We start from the raw sequence: 25086 nt of genomic DNA on the forward strand, positions 1-25086 counted from the left end.
ATGCACTTTTTTATTATGGATGGATGCACTTTTTTATTAGGATGGATGCACTTTTTTATTATGGATGGATGCACTTTTTTATTATGGATGGATGCACTTTTTTATGATGGATAGATGCACTTTTTTATTATGGATGGATGCACTTTTTTATTAGGATGGATGCACTTTTTTATGATGGATGGATGCACTTTTTGATTATGGATGGATGCACTTTTTTATTATGGATGGATGCACTTTTTTAATATGGATGGATGCACTTTTTTATTAGGATGGATGCACTTTTTTATGATGGATGGATGCACTTTTTTATTATGGATGGATGCACTTTTTTATTATGGATGGATGCACTTTTTTATTAGGATGGATGGATGCACTTTTTTATGATGGATGGATGCACTTTTTTATTAGGATGGATGGATGCACTTTTTTATTAGGATGGATGGATGCACTTTTTTATTATGGATGGATGCACTTTTTTAATAGGATGGATGCACTTTTTTATGATGGATGGATGCACTTTTTTATTATGGATGGATGCACTTTTTTATTATGGATGGATGGATGCACTTTTTTATTAGGATGGATGGATGCACTTTTTTATGGTGGATGGATGCACTTTTTTATTATGGATGGATGGATGCACTTTTTTATTAGGATGGATGGATGCACTTTTTTATTAGGATGGATGGATGCACTGTTTTATGATGGATGGATGCACTTTTTTTATTATGGATGCACTTTTTTTAATATGGATGGATGCACTTTTTTAATTATGGATGGATGCACTTTTTATGATAGATGGATGCACTTTTTTTAATTATGGATGGATGCACTTTTTATGATAGATGGATGCACTTTTTTTAATTATGGATGGATGCACTTTTTATGATAGATGGATGCACTTTTTTAAATTATGGATGGATGCACTTTTTATGATAGATAGATGCACTTTTTTAAATTATGGATGGATGCACTTTTTATGATAGATGGATGCACTTTTTTTAATTATGGATGGATGCACTTTTTATGATAGATGGATGCACTTTTTTTAATTATGGATGGATGCACTTTTTTAATTATGGATGGATGCACTTTTTATGATAGATGGATGCACTTTTTTTAATTATGGATGGATGCACTTTTTATGATAGATGGATGCACTTTTTTTAATTATGGATGGATGCACTTTTTTATGATGGATGCACTTTTATAATAGATGGATGGACTTTTTAAGGCTTCAAAATCTCGTCCCCATTCACTTACCTTATAAAATTTGGAAGAGCCAGGATATTTATTAACATAACTCAGATTATGTTTAGCCGAAAGAAGAAAATCAGAGACACCTAGAATGGCTTGAGGGTAAATAAATCATAGGTTGATTTTTATTTTTGGGGGAACTATCCCTTTAAGGTGTTCACATGCTGGGAGATCTGGGTAATGTGCAAAAATCTAGCTGTGTCGATCAGTTTATTCTTCTGCAAGGAAAATGTTTCAACACATTTACATGCGCACACAAGTTGTCATTTATTAAGCATAAACGTTTTAAAGACCGTGCATGTAAACACACTCGTTGACTCATTGGTCAAATTGCCGAATTTCTGTAATCAAAGCCTCACCCTGCACGACTCCCCAGGGATACTGCCTCGCCTTGACCATTTTGTTCCCGATGTTCACCTCCTCCGTACTGCCAACAACAGCAAACGGAAGATGACCCTGAAAAACAAAAGAGCAAACAAAACATCAACAAACTCAAAACAAGGACACTTGCAAAATACACCATCCTTCAGTTTTAAACACTAAACTACATTTGCTCTCATTCTCTGCACTCGGCATCTGCTCATTTTGATTGTAGGAGAAAAGACAAACAAATGTCTTTCAACTTGTGTGTGCAAAATTCAGAATAACACAAATGTGCAGCAAAATATTTTTTTTTGTATTAGTGTATCATAATTTGTGCATGCAACACAGGTGTACATTTCTGGATCAGGAGACGTAGACCTGGGGGATAAAACGATAATGATATGTATCGCGATTAGAGGTCGACCGATTCATCGGTTTTGCCGATTAATCGGCACCGATAGCTGATTGGTGGAACAATCGGTTATCGGCAAAAATCAATACCGATAGTTTTTTCGGTTTGCGTCCGTTGCGGGAGCGGTTGAGAAGGCTGCTGTCATTACACAGTAGCCTACGAGAGCTCTGAGAAGGGACTATTGGCATTATATAGCACGAGAGCGGCCTCTAGAGGACAAATGAAAAACTATCACTGATTGTTTACATTAACACGTGAGGACACGTGAGGCTGCACGCTTCACAGCACACGCTGCACAGCGCGCTGACACAGCTGATGCGCGTTTAAAACACAACAGAGAAACGGTATGAATACAGAACACTTCAGTACATGTTGCCAAATCACTATAAAGTGATTGATTTGTTGACTAGATGCTTTAGCAGGGGAAGAACAACAGTATATGTACTTTGTCGTCGAGGCTGACAGGACGCTAATATTAGCAGCAACGGTTACCTCAAGCATTTAAAACGATGTAACTGAGAAACTTTTTTTGATGTGAGAAACTGTATCATGCATCCGACAGAAATATAAACGCATTAGATGTCAATACATATGTTGTTATTTTGATAAGAAAACTGTTGTGTTCTAAAAAAGCAAACTGTTTGGATTTATATGAAATTATAACACTTAATATAATACAATAATATTCAATTTGTAACATTAAGTAAGGTTAATAAATGCTGTAGGAGTATTATTCATTGTTAGTTTTATCTGTTAACCTTTTTATGCACTATGAACTAACATGAATGATTAAGGTAGAATTGTATTGATCAAATATTAATACATGCTGTAAAATGTACATTACTTAATGCATTTAGTTCATGTAAGCTAGCTAAATAAATACATCATTGTTAACAAATGGGATTTGCAGTCTGTTACCTGACATTTACATACATGTTTCTCGGTTATAGCTTAAGAAACATTTATTTGTAATATTTTAATGTTTTAGTTATTTTCTGTAAAAAAAAAATCTGTTAGAACTTCTCATTTTAATAATCTCATATTTACATATGAAATGTAACATTTTCATGGTTCAGTACTTTTTAAAAAAAATTGTAATAAAGTTCAGCACTGCTTTTTTACCTGCTTTATTTTATGTATTATTATTATTATTATTTTAATCTAGTATTTTTTTTAAAAACTATCAGTCGATTAATCGGTTATCAGCAAGCGAGGTCCAACCGAGCTATCGGTATCGGGAAAATCCACTATCGGTCGACCTCTAATCGTGATAGACACGTAATCGAGATCAATAAAAAATGCGTTCAATAAAACGTTTGATTTTTATTTTTCTTCGGCGGAAGAAACCAGAGGTTGTGAAGCAAGTTTGGTTACATGAACAAAGGCACTCACTCTCTGGTAACCTAGAGTGACATTAAGACCTCTTAAAATGATAATTTAGTCCTTTAAACTTTTGTTCTGACCACATTAGTTCCCAAGCAAAATGGAGGAGAGGTTGATCATTGCTGTGGCGGGTAAGGTAAGATAAGGTGGCACGAAACTATTTATAGGCAACATTTTGCACTAGAACGTTTGTTTTTCGACGGGAACACCACCAATTTGACAAACTGCATTAATGCTGCACAACCAAAACAGTTATTGTAATGTGGGCTGCACACAAATTAATGTTAAAATTAAAGACTAAGGCTAGCAAATGTCTACTATAAACTGCATGTTGAAAATAGACTAGCACTTACCCATGAACACAAATGGCTTTTTAATGGTTTATTTCGTTAGCAAACATGTAACTAAGTTCTTTCTATCGATCTGTTTAGTTTTTTTACTTTCACATTTAAATGTGGTCAGTCTGCACAAATGCGATCCAAATGATGGTTTGCCTTGGCGCCTTTAATTAAAAAAAGACCAAACATTCGATCTACGTCAGCTCGTCAGCTCGTCCACGAATCTTTCTACACGGTGTGAACGCACAGTAAGATTTTTTATGTTTTCGAAGTCGTTTTTTACACACACCAAGGCTGCATTTATTTTATGAAAAATACAAAAAAAGTACAATTATGAAATATTATTCCAGTGTGAATCTGCTGTTCTCTATGTGAATATATAGTAAAGTGTAATTTATTCCTGTGATCAAAGCTGAATTTATCATCATTACTCCAGTCTTCAGTGTCACTGATCCTTCACTAATCGCTCTCATATGAGGATCTGACGATCAACACACAGTTATGATTATTATCCGTGTTGCTATATGATAAATTAAAAGAAGCTGATAACATCACCGTTTTCTCCAAAACTGATTTTGTTGCAATATTGTCCTGTTTAAAGGGTTAGTCACCCAAAAATGAAATGTATGTCATAAACATACATTTACAAACAACATACAACACAAAAACTACAACTTTATTCAGCATCGTCTTCTCTTCCGTGTTCCTCAACTAAAGAACGGCCATGAATCAGTTTCAGCAGTTTGATACGCGATCCAAACGGCTGAAATCACGTGACATTGGCGATCCTAATCATTGATCGATTCACTGATTCATTGCCATTTGAATCTTTATTTGAGGAACACAAAAGAGAAGACAATGCTGAATAAAGTCGTAGTTTTTGTTATTTTTGGACCCAAATGTATTTTGGATGCTTCAAGAGACTCTAATTAACCCACTGATGTCTCATATGGACTACTGTGATGATGTTTTTATTCCCTTTCTGGACATGGACAGTATAGTGTGCATACACTTGCATACGCTCTCGGACTAAATATAAAATATCTTAAACTGTGTGTGAAGATGAACGGAGGTCTTACGGGTGTGGAGCGACATTAGGGAGAGGAGTTAATGACAGACATTTCATTTGAAACAATCGTCATTGTAAAAGCGCTGTATAAATAAAGTTGATTGATTGATTGATTGATTGATTGATTGATTGATTGAAAACAGTTGTGTAAAACACCCTTTTTTAGGATTCTTTGATGAATATAAAGTTCAAAAGAACAGCATCCCTTCTTCTAGCTGTTTTACAGACACATTTTTTCAATGTGATCTCCAGAACTCACGTTCATCGCTGTGTTGATCTTCGCCACCGTTTCATCGTCGATCGGGAACTGGTAGATCTGCACGCCGTTGCTGACCAGCTCGCTCATGATCTTAATCTTGAACTTGTGCAACTCGCTCTTAGAGATGGTGTCGGCTTTAGCGATGACGGGAATGATGTTGACCTGCGGAGCCGAAGCAGAGAGGCTTTTAACGCAACACTCCAGCATTTTTAGAAATAGGGCTTATTCAACTTCTTTCCTACATTTAGATATGCGGGCAAATGCATTTTCGTCTCAGTGCATGCATTGTTTTAGTTTGGCAGGGTCGCCCCTAGCTTAGCTTAGCATAATGAATGGAATCCTATGTTGCCAGCTAGCATGTCCCGAGTAAAAGTGATCAAAAAAACCACTTAATTACTTCTTGTGGCCTGCGTACTCACAACGAGTACAAATAGCGATGCAGATTAAGTCGGTTATATCTAATAAGTAATTAGGTCGTTTTTTTGGATCACTTTTACACGGGACATGCTATCCGGCAACATAGGATTCCATTCATTATGCTAAGCTAAGCTAGCGGCGACCCTGCCAAACGAAAACAACGCATGCACTGAGACTAAAATGCATTTGCCCACATATCTAAATGTAGGAAAGAAGTTGAATAAGCCCTATTTCTAAAAACAGAGGAGTGTTCCTTTAAAAGCATGATTGAGTCCATTCAGCAACACAAGTTTAAAAATAAGGATGTTTACTCAAATCTCAGACATTGAGCAGATAAAACAACCCTGACTGCTGTCTTCAGCCACAGAAGGTCAGCAGGAATAATCTTATCTACTAATGCCTTCAGGTCATGTCTGAACAGTCTGGTATTTACAACATTCATTCACAATGGCACAAAAACAACAACCCAGAATGCACAACTTTCAGAGATGCGACACATCAATTAACCCTTGTTTTGTGTTCAAAAAAACTGGGTCCAATAGACTTAAGGGGGTCGCACACCGGACGCGGAGCTCGGCGGCGCGCCACGTCTTTAAAATTCGAACACATTGCTTTCAATGAGTGTACACACACCGGTGGCGGCATTCTGCGCCTGTCCGCGGCGACTCAGGAAGTTGTTCTAAATCCTGCCGCGCCACAGAGCGCCATTTCAAGGCTTTATATTAAAAGTATATTATCGTTAAGGTATACTGATTTCACCCTTTGCTAAAAGACACATTTGTTTTACATTCTGAGTTCAACAGCTTGAATAAAGTCTAAACATATTTTGGGGAAATGTATAATAAACGTAGCCTTTTAAAATGTGCGCGTCCGGTGTGCGATACCTGAGACGCTGTGTGGCGCGCCGCCGAGCTCCGCGTCCGGTGTGCGACCCCCTTTAGACTGGTTACATGCATTTTGCCAAAAAAATTAAAAATCACTATGAAAAACACTAAAACAGACATAATTGAATAATCCCCATTTATTCTATTGTTTTAGGGGTCAATTTGACCCACATATTTTTATGCTTAAAATTAGCCGCACAAACATGACCTCTGACATTATTCATATTTAGTGTAATAGTACTTCTGCCTTTTTATCTGGTCCTCAAACTCTTGTGAAGGTAAAATGGTTTCTCACACTTCAACAAAATTATATGTATTTATAATAGGGCTGTCAAAATTAACACGTTTATTACGCAAATTCATTTTAACGGCAGTAATTTTATTAATGTGCGATTAACACAGCACACATTTTATGTTTGGTCCGTGGCCTAGCCCGTAGTTTGAGAAATCGAGATGTGGGTCAGAAAACAGAAATGGGGAAAGGTCTAACATTAACATTACTTTTCTGAAACAAGTGACGTTATATAGTATAGCCAACATAAGCTACAAGTCTTTCAGTTTAGCTTTTAATTAATTAAGGCCTGTCAACAGACTACATATTTTAATTGTGATTAATTGCACCCGACTCCCAAGGCCATCTAACTGTGACGTAAATTATGTTAATGATGCAATTACTTAATACGTAATTAATTGGATGCATAATGCATTAATGTTGACAGCACTTTAATATAATATAATAAAATATAATATGATTAACATTAGGGATGTCCCGATCCGATCACATGATCGGAAATCGGGCCTGGACTCGGATATAATGTATATTCTGGGGTGAGCTGAGCATGATGACGCATCAATAATATGGGTTGTAACTTGAAAATAATGCTTTATGTATGTTTCTGTAGATGGATACACGTGCTGGCTCCTCGGTGATACATTACAACAGCGCTAATATTACCCGTGTATATTCGCCAGAAGACGCGAATGAGAACGCGCACGCTGATCTGTCTCTGTGCATAATCCGAAAGCGCGCACTCGTCTCACAGCGCGCAAATAGTGAGTTCTCTTTCAAGACTTGCGCTTAAACGGACCAACTCACACAAGAAGTATGTCTACATGTCCATCTTGATGAGTATCCAAGCAGACATAGTCTGAATATGCCTTAAGAGGACTTTATACAGTCGAGAAAGACGACGCAGAGCCTTTCATTAGGTCTTAAAGGGGCAGTAACCTTTACTGATGTCTGTTTAATGTCAAACAAAAGATAAGGAATCACTCACTGCTCTTGATTAAATAGCTTTTGTAAGGACTATTCTTTAATTTAAACAGTTAAATATGCAGCTATTTTACATTTCATTAGCCTACTTTATTCAATTTCTCTACCTAAAAACTAATGTTAGACCTATAAAAACATTCAAGCATTGTTAATTACACTTCAGTCAAATTACACTTCAAATATTTTTTAAAGTTGATTTATGTCATTGTAGGCAGTTATCATCACAATGATTTCATTTAAAGTGTTTGTTTTTTAAATAAGTTTAGTTTTAGTTAGTTATCTGATGCTATAAAAACGTCTGTGTGACGTCATGATTGACAGCGGAGATCGACGTCTTCTCTGAGTGAAGTTGTCACTGAGGCACTAACAGATTTTTTCAGGATTTTTGGGAGCAGATTATTTAATTTAATTTAATTTCCATAACTGTTTATTTTACACCAACATAATTAATTGTTCTGCATCTGTGAGAGTATGGGTGTGCTTTTGATATCGCCGTTGTACTTCCTGCTCTGCGCAACTCCGGTCCCAGACTTTTTGATATTTACTGTTGCACTAAAATCCAAAAGTGAAGAATTTGTTATTTATTACTTGATTGTTCAATCTACCTCACAGAAGTGCTCTGTTTGTTAACAGAGTTGTTGAATGTTAAAATAAGGTGAATAAAATAAAAAATAAGGAACATCCTGGTTCGTTTTTTCGCTCTTCTTTATTCTTTTTTATGTATTATAGAAGTATCGGATCGGGACTCGGTATCGGCAGATACTTAAAATCAAATGACTCGGACTCGAGGGCAAAAAAACCTGATCGGGACATCCCTAGTTAACATAATATAATTCATATAATATATTAATTATAATACATATAACAATATATTAATTATATTATATTGTTATATTTATAATATAATTAATATAATATAACTAAAACAATATATATATATATATATATATATATATATATATATATATATATATATATATATATATAAAACAATTAATCATGATTAAAAAAAATTAGCTGTTGACAGGCCAAATTATATTATATCATATAATATTATATTATATTAAGTGCTGTCAACACGTTAAAGCATGCAATTAATTCTAAATTATTTACACAAATTAAATTTATTATATTTATTAAAAGGCACATATTGCACAGCCCTATTGTGAATGTTGACTGTTAGTTACAAGTGCATTCGTGGAAACCATGACGGTCTAACCTTACTGTCCAGCTTCTTCATAGTGACCAGATCCAGGGATTTGAGCGAGTGTCCAGAGGGAGCGATGAAATACAGGCAGGCGTGGATCCTGGAGTCGTGGTAGTTATGAAGAGAGCGCTTGATCTTCAGCTCCTCTTGTAAGTACGACTCAAACTGTGTGTCAATGTAATCCACTATGTGCTGGTAACTGGAACCGACACAGAACTTCAATATATGCACAAATGGGTTTTACTTAAAGGGTTTGTTCACCCAAAAATGAAATTGATGTCAAAGATTCAAACGGCCATGAATCAATGATTCGGATCGCGTGTCAAACTGCTGAAATCACGTGACATTGGTGATTCGAATCATTGATCGATTCATTGATTCATGGCCGTTTTAATCTTTATTTGAGGAACACGGAAGAGAAGACAATGCTGAATAAAGTCTTAGTTTTTGTTATTTTTGAACCCAAATGTATTTTGGATGCTTCAAGAGACTCTAATTAACCCACTGATGTCTCATATGGACTACTGTGATGATGTTTTTATTCCCTTTCTGGACATGGACAGTATAGTGTGCATACACTTGCATACGCTCTCGGACTAAATATAAAATATCTTAAACTGTGTGTGAAGCTGAACGGAGGTCTTACGGGTGTGGAGCGACATTAGGGGGAGGAGTTAATGACAGACATTTCATTTCTGGGTGAACTAACCCTTTAAGTATGATTTTTCATTAAAACTGAATGAACGTAAATAAAGTAATACAACAATGGTACATCACTACCAAATAAAAAACGTGAATCCATACACAATTGCAGGATTCAAAATACTCTCTTAGAACTAGTGTTGTCAAAAATATCGATATTTCGATATATATCGATACTGGAATATCTGAAACGATACGATTCTCAGTTTTTACAGTATCGATATCAGCTGCGCTCTCCTCTCCGACCGTCAGCGAGCTGACACACACACCGGCATATTCTCACTCAGCCCGGTTAACCTCTGAGCACGGCGAACGCGCGTTCTGCTGAACTTTTTCCTCATGACAGTGTGTTAGTGTTAGTGTGTGATCGGTCTGAATTTCGCGCGGGATTGCACATAAATTAATTCTAGCCTACTAATGCCCGCAGATTTCGTGCTCCACATCTGAAGCGCACACACACATAGCCTACCCTAATAAAGCCGCCTCTGACATGATACAAGTGCAAACATTTGCTTCCTTTTCCAGCTTATTATTGGTCAAATACACTCAAAGAATTATCAGTGCACATCTGGAAGAGTATTAACGTAAACACATTCGCAAACAGTTCAGGAAGAACGAGTAACAGGAGCAGTGTTTAGGATCCGTGCGTCCGTTAGTCTTAAAGGGACCGCAGTCATTTGTTATTCAAACTACAAAAAGACAAACGATCACACTGCTCTTGACTGATCAACTTGTGTAACTTGTGCAACTTGTGTTTCATCTGTACGCTATTGAATTTTTTACAAAGAACATTATCCAGTGTTGTTTTAAATGTAATTACTATGCATTTTTTAAATTCAGTTTCTTATCTGAATGTTAGACCTACCTGAAAAAATAAAGCAGTCTTTTTAATTTTTATCTTCTATTCTATTGCATTTATTTGTGCTATTGTTTGTAATCTGTTTATTTGTTCTTATTTTATTACTGTTTACTCGTCTTTTTAAATTCAATTTACCATTCAAAATCAAGCTTTCTTGTGCTGTGTGTAAGCTACTGCAACACAATTACCCTATTGTAAAAAATACATTGAGATGGCAAAAATTTGTGAGATAATTTTAATAGTAATTGATCAATTGATCAATAATTGTTCAAATCAAAATGATGCCCAACCCTAAGGAACATGCTGGCCACATGAATTTTTAGTAAAAAATAACAATGAATAATAAGTTCTGTTGTCATATTAAGCATCTTATCTTATTTATTTATTTATTTTTTTACTGTGGTATCGATTTAGTATCGATATATCGATATTTTAGTCTGATATCGTATCGAAGTCATAATTTTGGTATCATGACAACACTACTTAGAACTGGCCACTCCCACAAACTAATGCATTGGTTGAGCCAGTAAGTTAATTTACAAGGGGAGATATAATCAAAATACTGTGGGTTCTTGTGCAGTCGAGCTAGTTTTATCCACATTCATTCAATACATTGACAAAGAAATATACAGAATTGCGATTTCTATTTGAAACCAAAGAAATCGGAATTTATCGAGAATTGTGCAGCTCTAAAGAGCATTTAAACATTGTCCAGCTAAACAAATAGACTAACACACATATGGTGCAGAAAATTACTCCAACATCGAAGAACATTAGATGTGAAATCACTACGACACCTAATATTCAGTAGTATTGCATTATCGATATGACTGCACTAACAATATTAGATGAGATCAACACTTAAACTGAACGGAGCTGAATAATAACTCGTCTATAGAGCTGCTGAAAGCTGATATTTAATGGAGTTTGCATCATTGATTCTCTTATTTATTCTCTGTACTGTATAAAGCGCTGTAGAAACAAATGTGACGTGAGCAGGACTGACCTCTCCTGCTTGTTCATCTGATCGCCGAAGCCGACGGTATTGACCACAGTGAGCTTCAGACGCACATTACTCTCCTGAAGATCATACGTCTGCGCTCGCAACTTCACCTTCGGCTCAAAATGAGAAGACTCGAAGTTCTCAAAATTGGTGTTGAAAAGCGTGTCCATCAGTGTTGATTTGCCAATCCCAGTTTCACCTGTGAAGATTTACCATATAAATCATTTCAGAAGTGTTTCCTGTGTGCACTCATATTCATGAATAGCAATATTGAAGCTTGTTTCCACCACAGAATAAAAAAGACATTTCGGCTTTTTAATCTCACAATAGTTTTTTTTCTTAGTACTGTCATACAGTCATAATTCTGACTTTTTTTCTCTCACACAATCGCAGGCTAATATCCCACAAATCTGACCTGGGATATGGGATATGAAACTTGCAATTAGAGATGCACCGGTCAACCGGACAATTTTTTTGTTTTACTTTGGCCGATCTTTATTCAAGTCTTGCACACAAACTGCATTGCAATAATTTCCCAAAGTGTCATTCGTATGGAAATATTATCAAATCTGTAAAAAGGACATTAACACAGGCCTTTGTTTATAGCGGTAAAAACGCTACATTGCTGCTGTCCCATAAGCGCCACCTACTGGCAGAGAGTGAATTTGCCTTTTCATTCAGTTCATCTGCTGTTTGTGTTACGCAGGTGTCATCATTTCACATATCCCACAAGTTTATATTCCATTATTAACTTTTTTTCTCTGAATTAATTCACATAATTCTGAATTTTTTCCTTACAATTCCTAATTTATATCCCACAATTATAACTTTTTTTCTCAATTCTGAGTTAATATCCCACGATTCTAACTTTTCCTCATAATTCGATTTATATCCCACAATTCTGACTTTTTTCCTCGCAATTACAAATGTATATCCCACGATTCTGACTTTTTTCTTCCCAACTCCATGTTTAAATTAGGGGTGTGCACGAATATTCGAATAGTCGAATATTCGATATGTAATTAACATTCGAAAACTAAAAATACTATTCGAATTTTATTTTGTTAATTGGCTGGCAGTAAATGCAGTTGTAGCAGATATCAAGTGGTACCCTCAGGACAGAAGGACAGCCAAACATGGATGAGATGAAGGATGTGCATTTATTTACTTTGAAAGAAAAACTAGGTTGGAGCAAAATTAGAAAACACACACACTGGAAGGCCTACTGTCTCACTCCGCACTTCCCCGTCTGCATTCACAGTCAGACTGAGCGCGAACGCTTAAAGGGGAAGAGATAACGCATCCTAAGGTGCGCCACTAATTAAGGCCCCACCTACAACAATTGGTAGGAACTCCCGACTGGAACCATTGAAAATTAAACATAAATAACAATGAAAGGGTAACATTAAGTTGTGATGAAGTTAAAACATTTACAAAAATATTTCTTTCAACACAAGGTAAGGTAAGGTAAAATAAAATAATAAAAGTAGGATGACATAAAATAAAAAGTCACAAGCAACTAGCTACACAGTGCATCCATGAGAAATCCCTCTAAATCTCGCAGTTATATCTCAATCCACTGGGTGGCGTTGTGGAGCAGGTTAATAAGTTAAGTGCATTTGATCACAATGCCGTCGTCTGCCTCGCAATGTTTGGAATTAACGTTACTTCGATGAAAATTGAAAATGCTGTTACAAAATGGAGTTACTTTTGATGAAATCAATTACTGAAACTGAGTTATAATAATATCACCACCACAAACGAGAATCACATGAAATCCAAACACCAGTGGAATGAGCGATCACTGCTCAGGTAAGCTCATCTGTTACAGCTACCCCGAGTGAGAGTGAGATAACTTATGATAGCAAAATGATCTCGAGACAAATGCTTCCTTTAAAGTTCTTTGAGGGTTTATGAACAGAAAACACAAAGTTCTTCACTCAAACTTCACTTAACCATTATCTTTGTCTCCGCAACGCCTGTCAGTGGCGCATTTTCTCACCCGAGAATAATATCATAATCCAATAATATTATAGTTTCTCTCTACATGAAAATGTGAAACAATACAAAGTAAACACATCAGCCATATCAAACACACACACACACAGGTCGGTAGGCTATAGCCTATTGACGTGTGTGTGTGTGTGTGTGTGTGTGTGTGTGTTTGTACGTCACGCTAACTGACGCGCTCTGCGCTCGTGCTTCTTGAGCTTATAATGCTTTTGTTCTTTAGGCATTTTTTTACACACTGTTTAATGTTTTAAAAACCTTAAGATATAACGTAAGCGTGTTGTGTACATTGCCTAATCATAAGCTTGTTCAGAAATGGTGACGACATGTTTAGAGAAAAAAAGAAAGAAACATTTCTCATTTTCTCAAAATACCTAATTTAAATAAACGAATATTCGATTATTCGATTTTTATGAGCCCAAATATTCGAATACAATATTTTGGGAAAATGCCCATCCCTAGTTTAAATCCTATGACTTTTTTTTTCTTGCAATTCTGAGTTTGGCTCCCACGATTCAGATTTTTTTCCCTTCACAATTCCAAGTTTGATCCCATGATTCTGACAAATTAATTCTCATAATTCTGACTTTCCCTGCAAAGACCTGTGGGACAAACTCTTGTAAAAAAAAAAAGTCAGAATTGCGAGTTTATATGCCGCCATTATTAAAAATTATGTGCATAAATTTGCGACTACGAGTTATGAAGGGGGAAAAAAAGCCAGAATTGTGAGATAACCAACCCCACAAAAACCTTTTTGTATTTCTGTGCCAGAAACCAGCAATCAATTTTCTATCAGGGTTCGTACACCTTTTCAAAGGTCAAATTCAAGCACTTTCAAGGTCCATTTTAAAGTTTTTTCCAGCACCTACCACCGCTGTAAATTACATACCAATACATTGTCAAAATTATTATTTAGTGTTATCATCACATTAAAAAGATAATAATGCTATAAACAGCCAAAATTGTGTTTCGTTAAGCAGAAGAATCAGATATTTAACCAAATCACAAGTTTTATTTATTTTAAATGTATCACTGTCTAAGTAGACTTTGCTTACTATCTAACCTGCCTTTGGGGTAACTGTAAAAACAATTACCCAAAACAAAATCACTCGACGGGTTCACTTAACTTTCAATTCACTTATTGATAATATTAAAAATGCAAACATTCGTCTTTGAGGTAGACACTCAATCAGATTCAGCTCATTGACCTTTTCTATTTTTAATTAATTTCTTTTTTGTGTGTGTATGTCTATTAAAAGTCTAGGCAATCAAATATTTCTTCTGAAGAGATCACTTTATATTTCCCCATAAACATTGATCAATTACCATTACAATTATCTCACAAATATGCTTACAGTGCATGTTCTACAATGGGGTAATTGTGTTGCAGTAGCTTACATACAGCACAAGAAAGCTTGACTTCAAATGGTAAAAAGAAGAGAAAACTGTAATAAAATAAGAATAAATAAGCAAAAATAATAGCACAAATAAATCAGGTAGGCCTAGGTCTAACTGTATTCAGGTGAGAAACTGAATTAAAAAAAGAAACAAGTTATCAAATTTAAAATAACATTGTATTTTCATTGTAAAATTAAATACATATTAATCTGTTAAAGTTACACAAGTTAATCAGTAAAGAGCAGCCAGTGATCTTTTGTCTTTTGTAGTTTGAATAACTGCTGCCCCTTTAAGACCTGACGCGAGTGTGGAATCAAAACACTGTTCCTGTTGCTCATTCTTCTGAACTTTTTACGACTGAATTTACGTTAATACACACCCAGATGAACAGTGTAACATTTTTTGTGTGTATTTGACCATTAATAAGCTGGGAAAATGAGCTATTTTTTATTTTATTTACTTGTATGTCAGAGGTCGGCTTAACGGTATGTGCGCACTTCAGATATGAGCGCGAAATCTGCGGGAATTTGTAGAATTATGTGCAATCGTGTGCAAAATTCAGACCGATCACACACTAACACACTGTCATAAAGAAAAATCCAGCCGAACGCGTTGGCACGTTAGTGTTCAGAGGCCGGAGAGCAACAGGTAAAAGAGGAGAGGTGTCGTTTCGAATATTTCATTATCGATGCATATCAAAAATATCAATATTTTTGACAGCACCAAGTTACTTGTATGACCATCTGACACTATTTTTATGCACTGAGCTAACGTTTAGGTTTTTTACCTGAGTAGGTTTTAATTTGCGGATTTGTGACTACATTCACTGCCTATTCCACAAATGAACATGCCATAACGGACATGCTAATTATACATTATCACATTATACATATAAGTACTCTGTCACTTATGCAAATTCCTAAATAGCAGTTAATAGCGCAAGTTAAACAGATAGGCGCTAATGTGTAGGCTACAGTAAACTACTTTAGTTAGCTTATTGAAAGTCTGAGTTAACCTACCTTTCATGTGACTCGAAAGAGCAAACTCGCCCATAGTGAAAAGCTGCAAGTGTTTCTGCAGACTTTACAAGAGGCACTTCGTGGGGTTAGGGCCCGTTTGATCCAAAATCCGAATTTAGCATCTTTCAGCCAACGTTCATTGAAACGACAACATGGGGGCGGAGTCACACATGGAAATAGACGGGCAGATCGCGAGCACAGCAGGTTTCATTTTAGGCTCTCTAGCATTTTATTTCTACATTTAATAAACAAACTATTAAGTCAGATAGGTATTTGTTGTAAAAGAAATAGTTACAATTTCAAGCATTTTTAAGCACTTTATCCAAAATTCAAGCACTTTTCAAACCTTGAAAACACAACATCAAAATTCAAGCACTTTCAAGGATTTCAAGCACCCGTACAAACCCTGTTCTATGCATTCTTGGTCTGTCAATCAATTCAAACTACCATAATGCACATCTCCAGTCCTGATTCTTACCAATGCAGAGGATGTTGAAGCAGAATCCCTGACTCGTGGACTTGTTCACCAGTTGATCTGGCAGACTGTCAAACCCAACATGGCCTGATAGAGCCAGCGGACGGGCATTCTTGTCCTGGAAGAAAAGAGTGAGTGAGAACATGACCGAGAAAACCTCGCTGTGACACTGACCGCTGCTAAACACAGCTGTGGAAACTGCTTGGCACGATCAGAGCTACAAGGGCCTTTCCTGCAATTAATATGAAGCTGCTTTTCAAATCACTCTCTCAAACGTGTCTCTATCATATTGACTCCAGTTAATCTTCACATCTTTCCATTTTAATAGATTCTCAAAGTGCTCTCAGACTTACAGATAAATCTATTTGAATTGATAAATCAGAAAACTATTCGACTCGATTAATCGGATGCTTGTTTTGATTGATAAATATATTTAGTTTTCGCATTCAGATTCATAAATCAGATACACTTTTTCAAATGGATAAATCAGAAAACTCAATTCAAAACGATTAATCGAATAACCCAATTCAAAACGATTAATCGGATAACCCAATTCAAACCGATTAATCGGATAACCCAATTCAAAACGATTAATCGGATAACCCAATTCGAAACGATTAATCGGATAACCCAATTCAAACCGATTAATCGGATAACCCAATTCAAAACGATTAATCGGATAACCCAATTCGAAACGATTAATCGGATAACCCAATTCAAAACGATTAATCGGATAACCCAATTCAAAACGATTAATCGGATGCTTGTATATTGATAATATGCCATATCACAATATCACATCAGGGAACGGTAAATATTCCTCATGCTGCGTTCACACCGAATTTTGAAGAGCAATACATTTGCGTCTAGTTGGACACTTGAACATTTTGAATCCACTCACGCACCGACAGCGAATTAGATACACGTATAAATCGAGCGTTTAAAGCGAAATAGACACGTGTTCGAGGAGAAAGGAGCAAGTGCTAGGTAGTTGTCTGTTTGCAAGATGGCTGACGTTGATGGAGCATTCTTCGAGAGTCACTGCAGCTGTTTTTCACGAGCCTGCTTCTGATTGGTTAATGTGGCGCGAACAGATGCCAAAATCCTGATTTTTTAACTCAGGCCGTCAGACGCAAATTCGCTTCAAACGTGTAAATGCACAAAAAGCACCAAATACACTACAAAAAATGCTTTTCTTAGTTAGTATTTTTGTCTTGTTTCTAGTCTAAATATCTAAAAAATCTTACATTAAGACTAGACAAGTAAAAATTATTTTGTTTTAGGAAAAAATAACTTAAAATTAAGAGTTTTTGCTTAAAATAAGCAAAATAATCTGCCAATGGGGTGAGAAAAATAATCTTGTTTTCTGTTTGAATTAAGATTATTTTTCTCACCCCATTGGCAGATTATTTATCTTATTTTAAGTAAAAACTCTCTTAATTATGAGTTATTTTTTCCCCAAAACAAGACAATTACTTTTGCTTGTCTAGTAAATACTTCTTGTTTTAAGAATTTTTAGATGTTTGGACTAGAAACAAGACAAAAATACTAAGTAAGAAAAGCAAGATACTTAATTCACATCTTTCACGCAAACTGGACGCGCGAATGAGGCGAAATCCCGTCCATCACACCGTGCTAAACGAACATATCGCAGGACCTCCAGATGCGCGTCAACGCTTCTTTACATTGACTTAATATAGAAATCACTCACTCCAGATGTTCTATTCACGTTTGGTGTGAACGCAGCATAACAGGTTTGACAACTTCACTGACTAGTAAACTTCTAAATAAAATAAAAAAGATCAAATGAGATATTCAGATTCATAAATCAGTATTCAAACAGATAAATCAGAAAAATCTATTAGACTCGATTAATCGAAAAATATTTAGTTTTTGCATTCTGATTCATAAATCAGATTCACATTCAAATAGATAAATCAGAAATAACTACTCAAATCAATAAATCGGATGATAGTATATTGATTTATGATAGATACACATATTTAGTTTCCTCCTCATTCTGATTCATAAATCAGATACACATTCAAATCTATTATTCAGATGTTTGTATTTTGATTGATGTTGTTTCCTTATTCTGATTCATAAATCAAAAATGTGTTCCAAACGTAAATCAGGTAACTCTATTCGACTCGATTAATCGGATTTTGTATTCATCTTTGTAAAACGTAAATAAGGAGCGCGCACGTCAGTGATTGAAATAGTTGAGCGCGGCTCCGGACACTCCCAAGCGCGCTCACGCCAACTCACTCTGTCACAAACTTCACAAAGCCATTGAAACCAGAAAACAGTCAGAAGATGGAATATGTTGATCTCAAACGTACCATCTGTCGAACCACATCGGAGGATGCCATTTGCGCGCAGGAAAATTGCGAATATCTGGAGAAATGTCGTTTCTCTTTCGGATGAAAGTCAAAAGTTGCTGTGACCCGCCTCGTCCAAATAATTCCAGCTGACACACCACTGGGAACAGCTGCTCTACCATTCCGCTGTCGATGGGAGGGGTTTCTCTGAGCTTTCGTCGACAAAGTATAACGATTTCACACGTCAAATATGTTATAAAGCACTTTTATAACATTATATGTATTTTTCACCCAAATAAAAGCTACAACGCATTGCCAGATTAATTACATAATACCTCTAATCTTCAGAACATCCCCAACCCCCACTTGTCCCAACAAAGTGGTACGTTCCAAGTACGGACTCGCCCTCAGCGATGTCGAGGTGTAACTGGAATCCATTTTGGCTCAACCCGGAGCCGCTGCCAGCGTTTACCGTGCGTGCGTTTGAGCCCGAATGAAGGTTCTCGTACTCCAGTTTCACAATTAGTGATTATATTCTCCCAACAGGAGTTGCTAGGATGCAAACATCATTATAAGCTCTACCGACCCCTATCTGACACACACATACAGTACTCAATCTCATCTACTACAACAACCTAGTTTTAATCTAAGAAAATACGCGATGTGTTCGCCTGCACCCAGACAAACGACCTATCGATGTCCACACGCCAAAATGCCTGGGATGTTAAATTATTTATTCGCTTATTTATAAATATAAAACATGATGGCGACGGAGTGCTCGCAAGAATCCGTTCTGGACTTTCTATTGGAAAATGGGGGGCGTGTGAAAAACAAGGACTTGATAGCGCATTTCAAAGTCTTTCTGAGCAGTGAAAATACGAAGAGAGCCGTGTTAAAAGAAAGATTTAAGCGTTTTGTGGACAATATCGCCTATGTGAAGCAGGAAAACGGCGAGAAAGTGGTATGTTTGAAGAAGAAGTACAGATACGCGGAGATGCGCACGCATGATGGGAAGCCTGAGGATGAGGATGAAGACGCCAATAAAGGATTGCATGCTTTGCATTTGGGGGAGAACGGCGATGTTAAGGCAGAAACAGGTGAAAAACATGATCTGAGTAATAAATCTGAGGTGTGTGTGTCAGACATCGCACTGGTCGAGAAACACTCTTCTCTCTGTGATCTCTCGAATGAAAATGTGCCTGATAATAATAGCAGTGTTTCCGAGCTTCCCAATGCCCAGCCGAGCGTGCAGCCGGAATCTAGGGCAGGAGAATTGGAGTTTGAGGCTCCATTTGGCAAAGCATCCTCACAGGTCATCATCACCAGCCGACGGAGGGCATCGCGGGGCTCTCAGCGCAGTTTGCTGGGCTCTTCTGAGGATGCAACACATGATGGACAGTCTGAGGAGGGCAGCACACCGAAAGGCAGCCGCAAGAACTTCATAGAGCTCATGATGAGCAGTTCTCCACAGGTGAGACTGCTGCAAATGCCTGTCATGTAATGCATAATATATCATACATATGCATATAGTGTATAATGCACATAATGCATGCATAATATATGATGCATATTCACATTATGCACATAATAGATCATTTATATACACATAATGCATATTAATATAAACGATACAAACAATGCATATAATGCAAATGCACAAAATGATCTATTATTTATATACACAATGCATATAAAATATTATCCAAATGCATGGAAAATATAACGGAAATGCACAGTGTGTATCATGTAAATGCTCATAATGCACATACTATATACTGTAAAGGCATATAATATATAATGCATATGCACATAATGCAAACAATAGCCTATAATGTATATACACATAATGCATATAATATATTATGCAAATGCCCATACTGTAATGCATATATATAATCCAAATGCACACAATGTATGTTAATATATAACTCAAATGCAAATAATGTAATGCATTATATTTAATCCATATTGCATGTAATGCAAATGCACACACTGCATATTAATAATTACTTAAATAACTCAATAACGCAAATGCAAATACTTTAATGCATATAATATATAATACAAATGCACATAATGCATATTAATGTATAATAAAAATGCACAATGCATATAAGATATAACTCAAATGCAAATACTATATGCATATCATATTTAATGCAAATGCACACACTGTAATGCATATAATATATAACTCAAATGCAAATAATGTATGCATATAATATATAATGCAAATGCTCACACTGTAATGCATATGCGATATATAGAGTGCATGCACATAATGCCTATAATATGTCATGCACGTGCAGGTGAGACGCTCCCTGGTGCATCGCAACTCCCTTGGGCACATGTCAGCCAGAAACAGTGACTTTCGATCGTCCTCTGTGGATGAGGATTGTGCGTCGGTAACCTTAGACCCGCTGGAGCACGAGTGGATGATGTGCGCGGCAGATGGAGAATGGGACAGTCTCCAGCGGCTGCTCGAGTGTGACCCGACACTCATCTCCAAGAAGGACTTTGTCACCGGCTTCATGTGTCTGCACTGGGCGGCCAAGCAAGGCAAACACGAGCTTTTCGCAAAGCTGGTGGATTTCAGCAAGCGGCACAACGTCGCCGTCAACGTAAACGCACGCTCCAGTGCCGGATACACACCCCTGCATCTGGCGGCCATGCACAATCACATAGAGGTGGTGAAGCTGCTGGTGGGGGCTTATGACGCCGATGTAGACATTAGGGATTACAGCGGGAAGAAAGCATCTCAGTACTTACGAACCACCGTCACAGGGGACATTAAAGATATCATTGGGGCTTGTGCTAACTTGGATACGGAGAATGCATCCATAGCTGTCCGATGGAAGCTTCCAAAAGTCCCATCAAACCTCAACCCTCTTCGCTTGCTGAACCCCGCTGAGGAGCTCACCGGCGACGGTCAGCCCAAACCCTGGTCCCTGTATCGGAAATCCTCCATTGGCCGGATTAGGCTGCAGAGGAGCCGCTTCAAGACCCAGATCGTCCACAGCACTTCATTCAGGGAGAACGAGGAAGGAGAAGAGTCGCTCAAGAGTCCGGTCAAATCCAGACCCATTTCTAATCTCTTCGGCTGAGATGCAAGTGTGGAAACTATAATAGAGGCATATGCAAAGACTTTATTACTTTAAGATCAGCTGAGCTGCCTGTTTACTGATACGATTGAGATGTTTCGGTAACACTTAAAGGGTCAGTTCACCCAAAAAATGAAATGTCTGTCATTAACTCCTCCCCCTAATGTCGTTCCACACCCGTAAGACCTCCGTTCATCTTCTCACACAGTTTAAGATATTTTATATTTAGTCCGAGAGCGTCCATGTCCAGAAAGGGAATAAAAACATCATCACAGTAGTCCATATGAGACATCAGTGGGTTAATTAGAGTCTCTTGAAGCATCGGAAATACATTTGGGTCCAAAAATAACAAAAACTACGACTTTATTCAGCATCGTCTTCTCTTCCGGGTTTGTTTTCAATCCTCAAATAAAGATTCAAACGGTTATGAATCAGCGAATTGATTCATGATTTGGATCGCCAATGTCACGTGATTTCAGCAGTTTGACACGGGATCCGAATCATGAATCAATTCACTGATTCATAACCGTTTGAATCTTTATTTGAGGATTGAACACAAACGCGGAAGAGAAGACAATGCGTTCAACTGTGTGTGAAGATGAACGGAGGTCTTACGGGTGTGGAACGACATTAGGGAGAGGAGTTAATGACAGACATTTCTTTTTTGGCTGAACTAACCCTTTAAAGTCTTTGTATAATTATAAAGGTATTCATAATGGACGTTATGCATTATATCTTTTCATCAATAATTGTAACCACAGTTAAAATACATTATAATATTTGGTAGTTGTTTTTAATGCATTATACTTTCTAAAGGTGTAACAATGAATAGATATGTATTATAATGCTGGTTACAATTATTCATGAGATCTTATAAGGTGCATAATTATTAATTATTAAAAATACTTTTATAATGCATTATAAAGGCTTTAAGTAAATTGTTACTGCTTTAAAATAAATAATCAAAAATTAGATTAAACTAAATAAAAAAATAAAAAAATTAGTAGATAATATAGCTGCAAGCAGCAATTAAGGGGCCAAGCACAAAGAAGGCACAATAAGTCGTAGCTGGGCATCAGACCAAATGCAATAATGACAATTAAAGACATATTAAGATGATTTTAGAGAAATTATAGTCACTAGTAATGATTTACTTCTCTATTACTTTTGACCAATTGATTGCGCCAGACAAAATTACGGAAATCACTGAGTTATTTGCCCTGCCTTTTGCTGAACTCGCTCTACTCCCTTTCACATCACAGATCAGAAAGGCATTTATTTTCAATAAAATTTGAGAAAATATTAGAAAAGTGGAAAAAAAGAGTCAAACACCTAATACGTTTTTCTCGGTTAGGGGTAAACAGACATGTTGAATTAGTGACGATAAAAGTGAGTGGGTCCAATATATCATTGGTCTTTAAAAGTGGGTGAGTCTTGTCCTCACGACACACAATGGTTCCGACGCCAATGGATCATACACACACACACGTTAATCATCACTCATAAAGCATTCTTTTTATTTGTGTTCATAGGCTACATACAATATCCAGCATCTGCCAGGGCTTTTAGTCCATCATGTGCGCATATTTGGAGAAATAATGATTCATAATCACGTTTGTAAAATATCATGTGTCCTGACCTCAGCAGACTGGTGAGAGTAGGCTAACTTACATGTTAACGTCCAGCTCACAAACCTCGCGGATGTCTGAACAGAGTTTGTTTCGGTGTCAAGGTCAGCGTCGTTGTTGTTTACATACTTTATTTGAGAAGATTTCCAAATTTTACTTTTCTTAACCGTGTTAGTAGTAACGTTACTCAAAAAAAGGAACGGAGATATGATGATGTCATCGACAGGCCACGCCCTCACACGTCCCGGTTTATTGGTTAAAATAGCAACTTTCTCACGATTTACAAATAGTTGGAAACTTAGGATATTGTAAGAACTCAACTGAACAAAATATATAACACTGTTGGGTATATAACACTAGTGGGTTTTGGATATTTTACTGCAAAAATCCTACATAGTGCACCTTTAAATAGCAAAAGTGGATTTTGACACGCACTAAGAGCTCCTGTGCCGTGAGCTCAGATCTGTACAGTAGACCCCAAATTTGGTCTGGTGACAGTTCAGACTGTCCTCGATCTGTGTGACAAATGTCATAACATTCCCGCAAGCGCTGGGATGAGTTCTGGGATGAGTTCTGGAATGGTTTCTGGGATGAGTTCTGGGATGGGTTCTGGGAAGAGTACTGGGATGGGTTCTGGGATGAGTTCTGGGATGGGTTCTGGGATGAGTTCTGGGATGGGTTCTGGGCTGGGTTCTGGGATGGGTTCTGGGCTGAATTCTGGGATGGTTTCTGGCATAAGTTCTGGGCTGGGTTCTGGGATGAGTTCTGGGCTGGGTTCTGGCATAAGTTCTGGGCTGGGTTCTGGGATGAGTTCTGGGCTGGGTTCTGGGATGAGTTCTGGGATAAGTTCTGGGATGAGTTCTGGGCTGGGTTCTGGGATAAGTTCTGGGATGGGTTCTGGGATAAGTTCTGGGATAAATTCTGGGATGAGTTCTGTGATAAGTTCTGGGATAAGTTCTGGGATGAGTTCTGGGATAAGTTCTGGGCTGGGTTCTGGGATAAGTTCTGGGATGGGTTCTGGGATAAGTTCTGGGATGAGTTCTGGGATAAGTTCTGGGATGAGTTCTGGGCTGGGTTCTGGGATAAGTTCTGGGATGAGTTCTGGGATGAGTTCTAGGATGAGTTCTGGGCTGGGTTCTGGGATGAGTTCTGGGATGAGTTCTGGGATAAGTTCTGGGATGAGTTCTAGGATGAGTTCTGGGATGGTTTCTGGGATGAGTTCTGGGATGAGTTCTTGGATGAGTTCTTCCATATACTCAAGAGCGGAAGCAAAAGTAAAGGAATAATAATAGGAAAGTCAACCTATAGACACACCTTCAGTGCTTGGCCCCTAATAACAAGCTGTAGGCCTATTGATTAACATAACGATTGAAATAATGAAAATTAAAAATAGATTTAAGTAAATAATATATCCAACAGTACGGTACTATCATGTAGAAACTGTTTTCCACATTATATTTATAAATTGGGTTTTATACATGAAAATATACACAGCCTTTTCCATTTTAGGATGGACAAGGAAGACCCGACTTCAATGCAATCATCTCTTCTAACAAAATTATGCAGCACTATTTTATTAGAATGACGTTGTAGATAGTTATAGATTATTTTCAGATTGATATTTCCATGAATGCACTTTGCGTTTCTCATGTTGCATGTGATTGTCCTCCTGGTCTTCCGCACGCAGGAATGAACATGTTTCCAGACT

The 25086-nt window shown here is 37.1% G+C and overlaps 2 protein-coding genes across 2 annotated transcripts in view; one reads left to right on the forward strand and one right to left on the reverse strand.

Annotated features, from left to right (window-relative positions):
• Positions 1–19102, reverse strand: part of septin10 (septin 10) — a 33636-nt gene extending 14534 nt beyond the window's left edge. Inside the window, exons 1-7 of the mRNA XM_067444670.1 lie at positions 18985–19102; positions 18671–18861; positions 16332–16446; positions 11430–11625; positions 8875–9061; positions 5082–5243; positions 1617–1713 (exon numbers count right to left, since the gene is read on the reverse strand). Of these exons, the coding sequence (XP_067300771.1) occupies positions 1617–1713; positions 5082–5243; positions 8875–9061; positions 11430–11625; positions 16332–16446; positions 18671–18861; positions 18985–19087 (1051 nt within the window). The 5' untranslated portion in view covers positions 19088–19102. The remainder of the gene's footprint in view (positions 1–1616; positions 1714–5081; positions 5244–8874; positions 9062–11429; positions 11626–16331; positions 16447–18670; positions 18862–18984) is intronic.
• A 41-nt stretch (positions 19103–19143) lies between these two features.
• Positions 19144–21876, forward strand: sowahca (sosondowah ankyrin repeat domain family Ca). The gene is made up of 2 exons (XM_067444671.1): positions 19144–20120; positions 20959–21876. Exons 1-2 carry the CDS (start codon positions 19410–19412, stop codon positions 21751–21753), a joined length of 1506 nt encoding a protein of 501 aa, XP_067300772.1. The 5' UTR covers positions 19144–19409; the 3' UTR covers positions 21754–21876.
• The last annotated feature ends 3210 nt before the right edge of the window (positions 21877–25086 follow it).

The sequence above is a fragment of the Pseudorasbora parva genome, chromosome 5 (assembly GCF_024679245.1).
Source record: "Pseudorasbora parva isolate DD20220531a chromosome 5, ASM2467924v1, whole genome shotgun sequence".
NCBI lineage: Eukaryota > Metazoa > Chordata > Actinopteri > Cypriniformes > Gobionidae > Pseudorasbora > Pseudorasbora parva.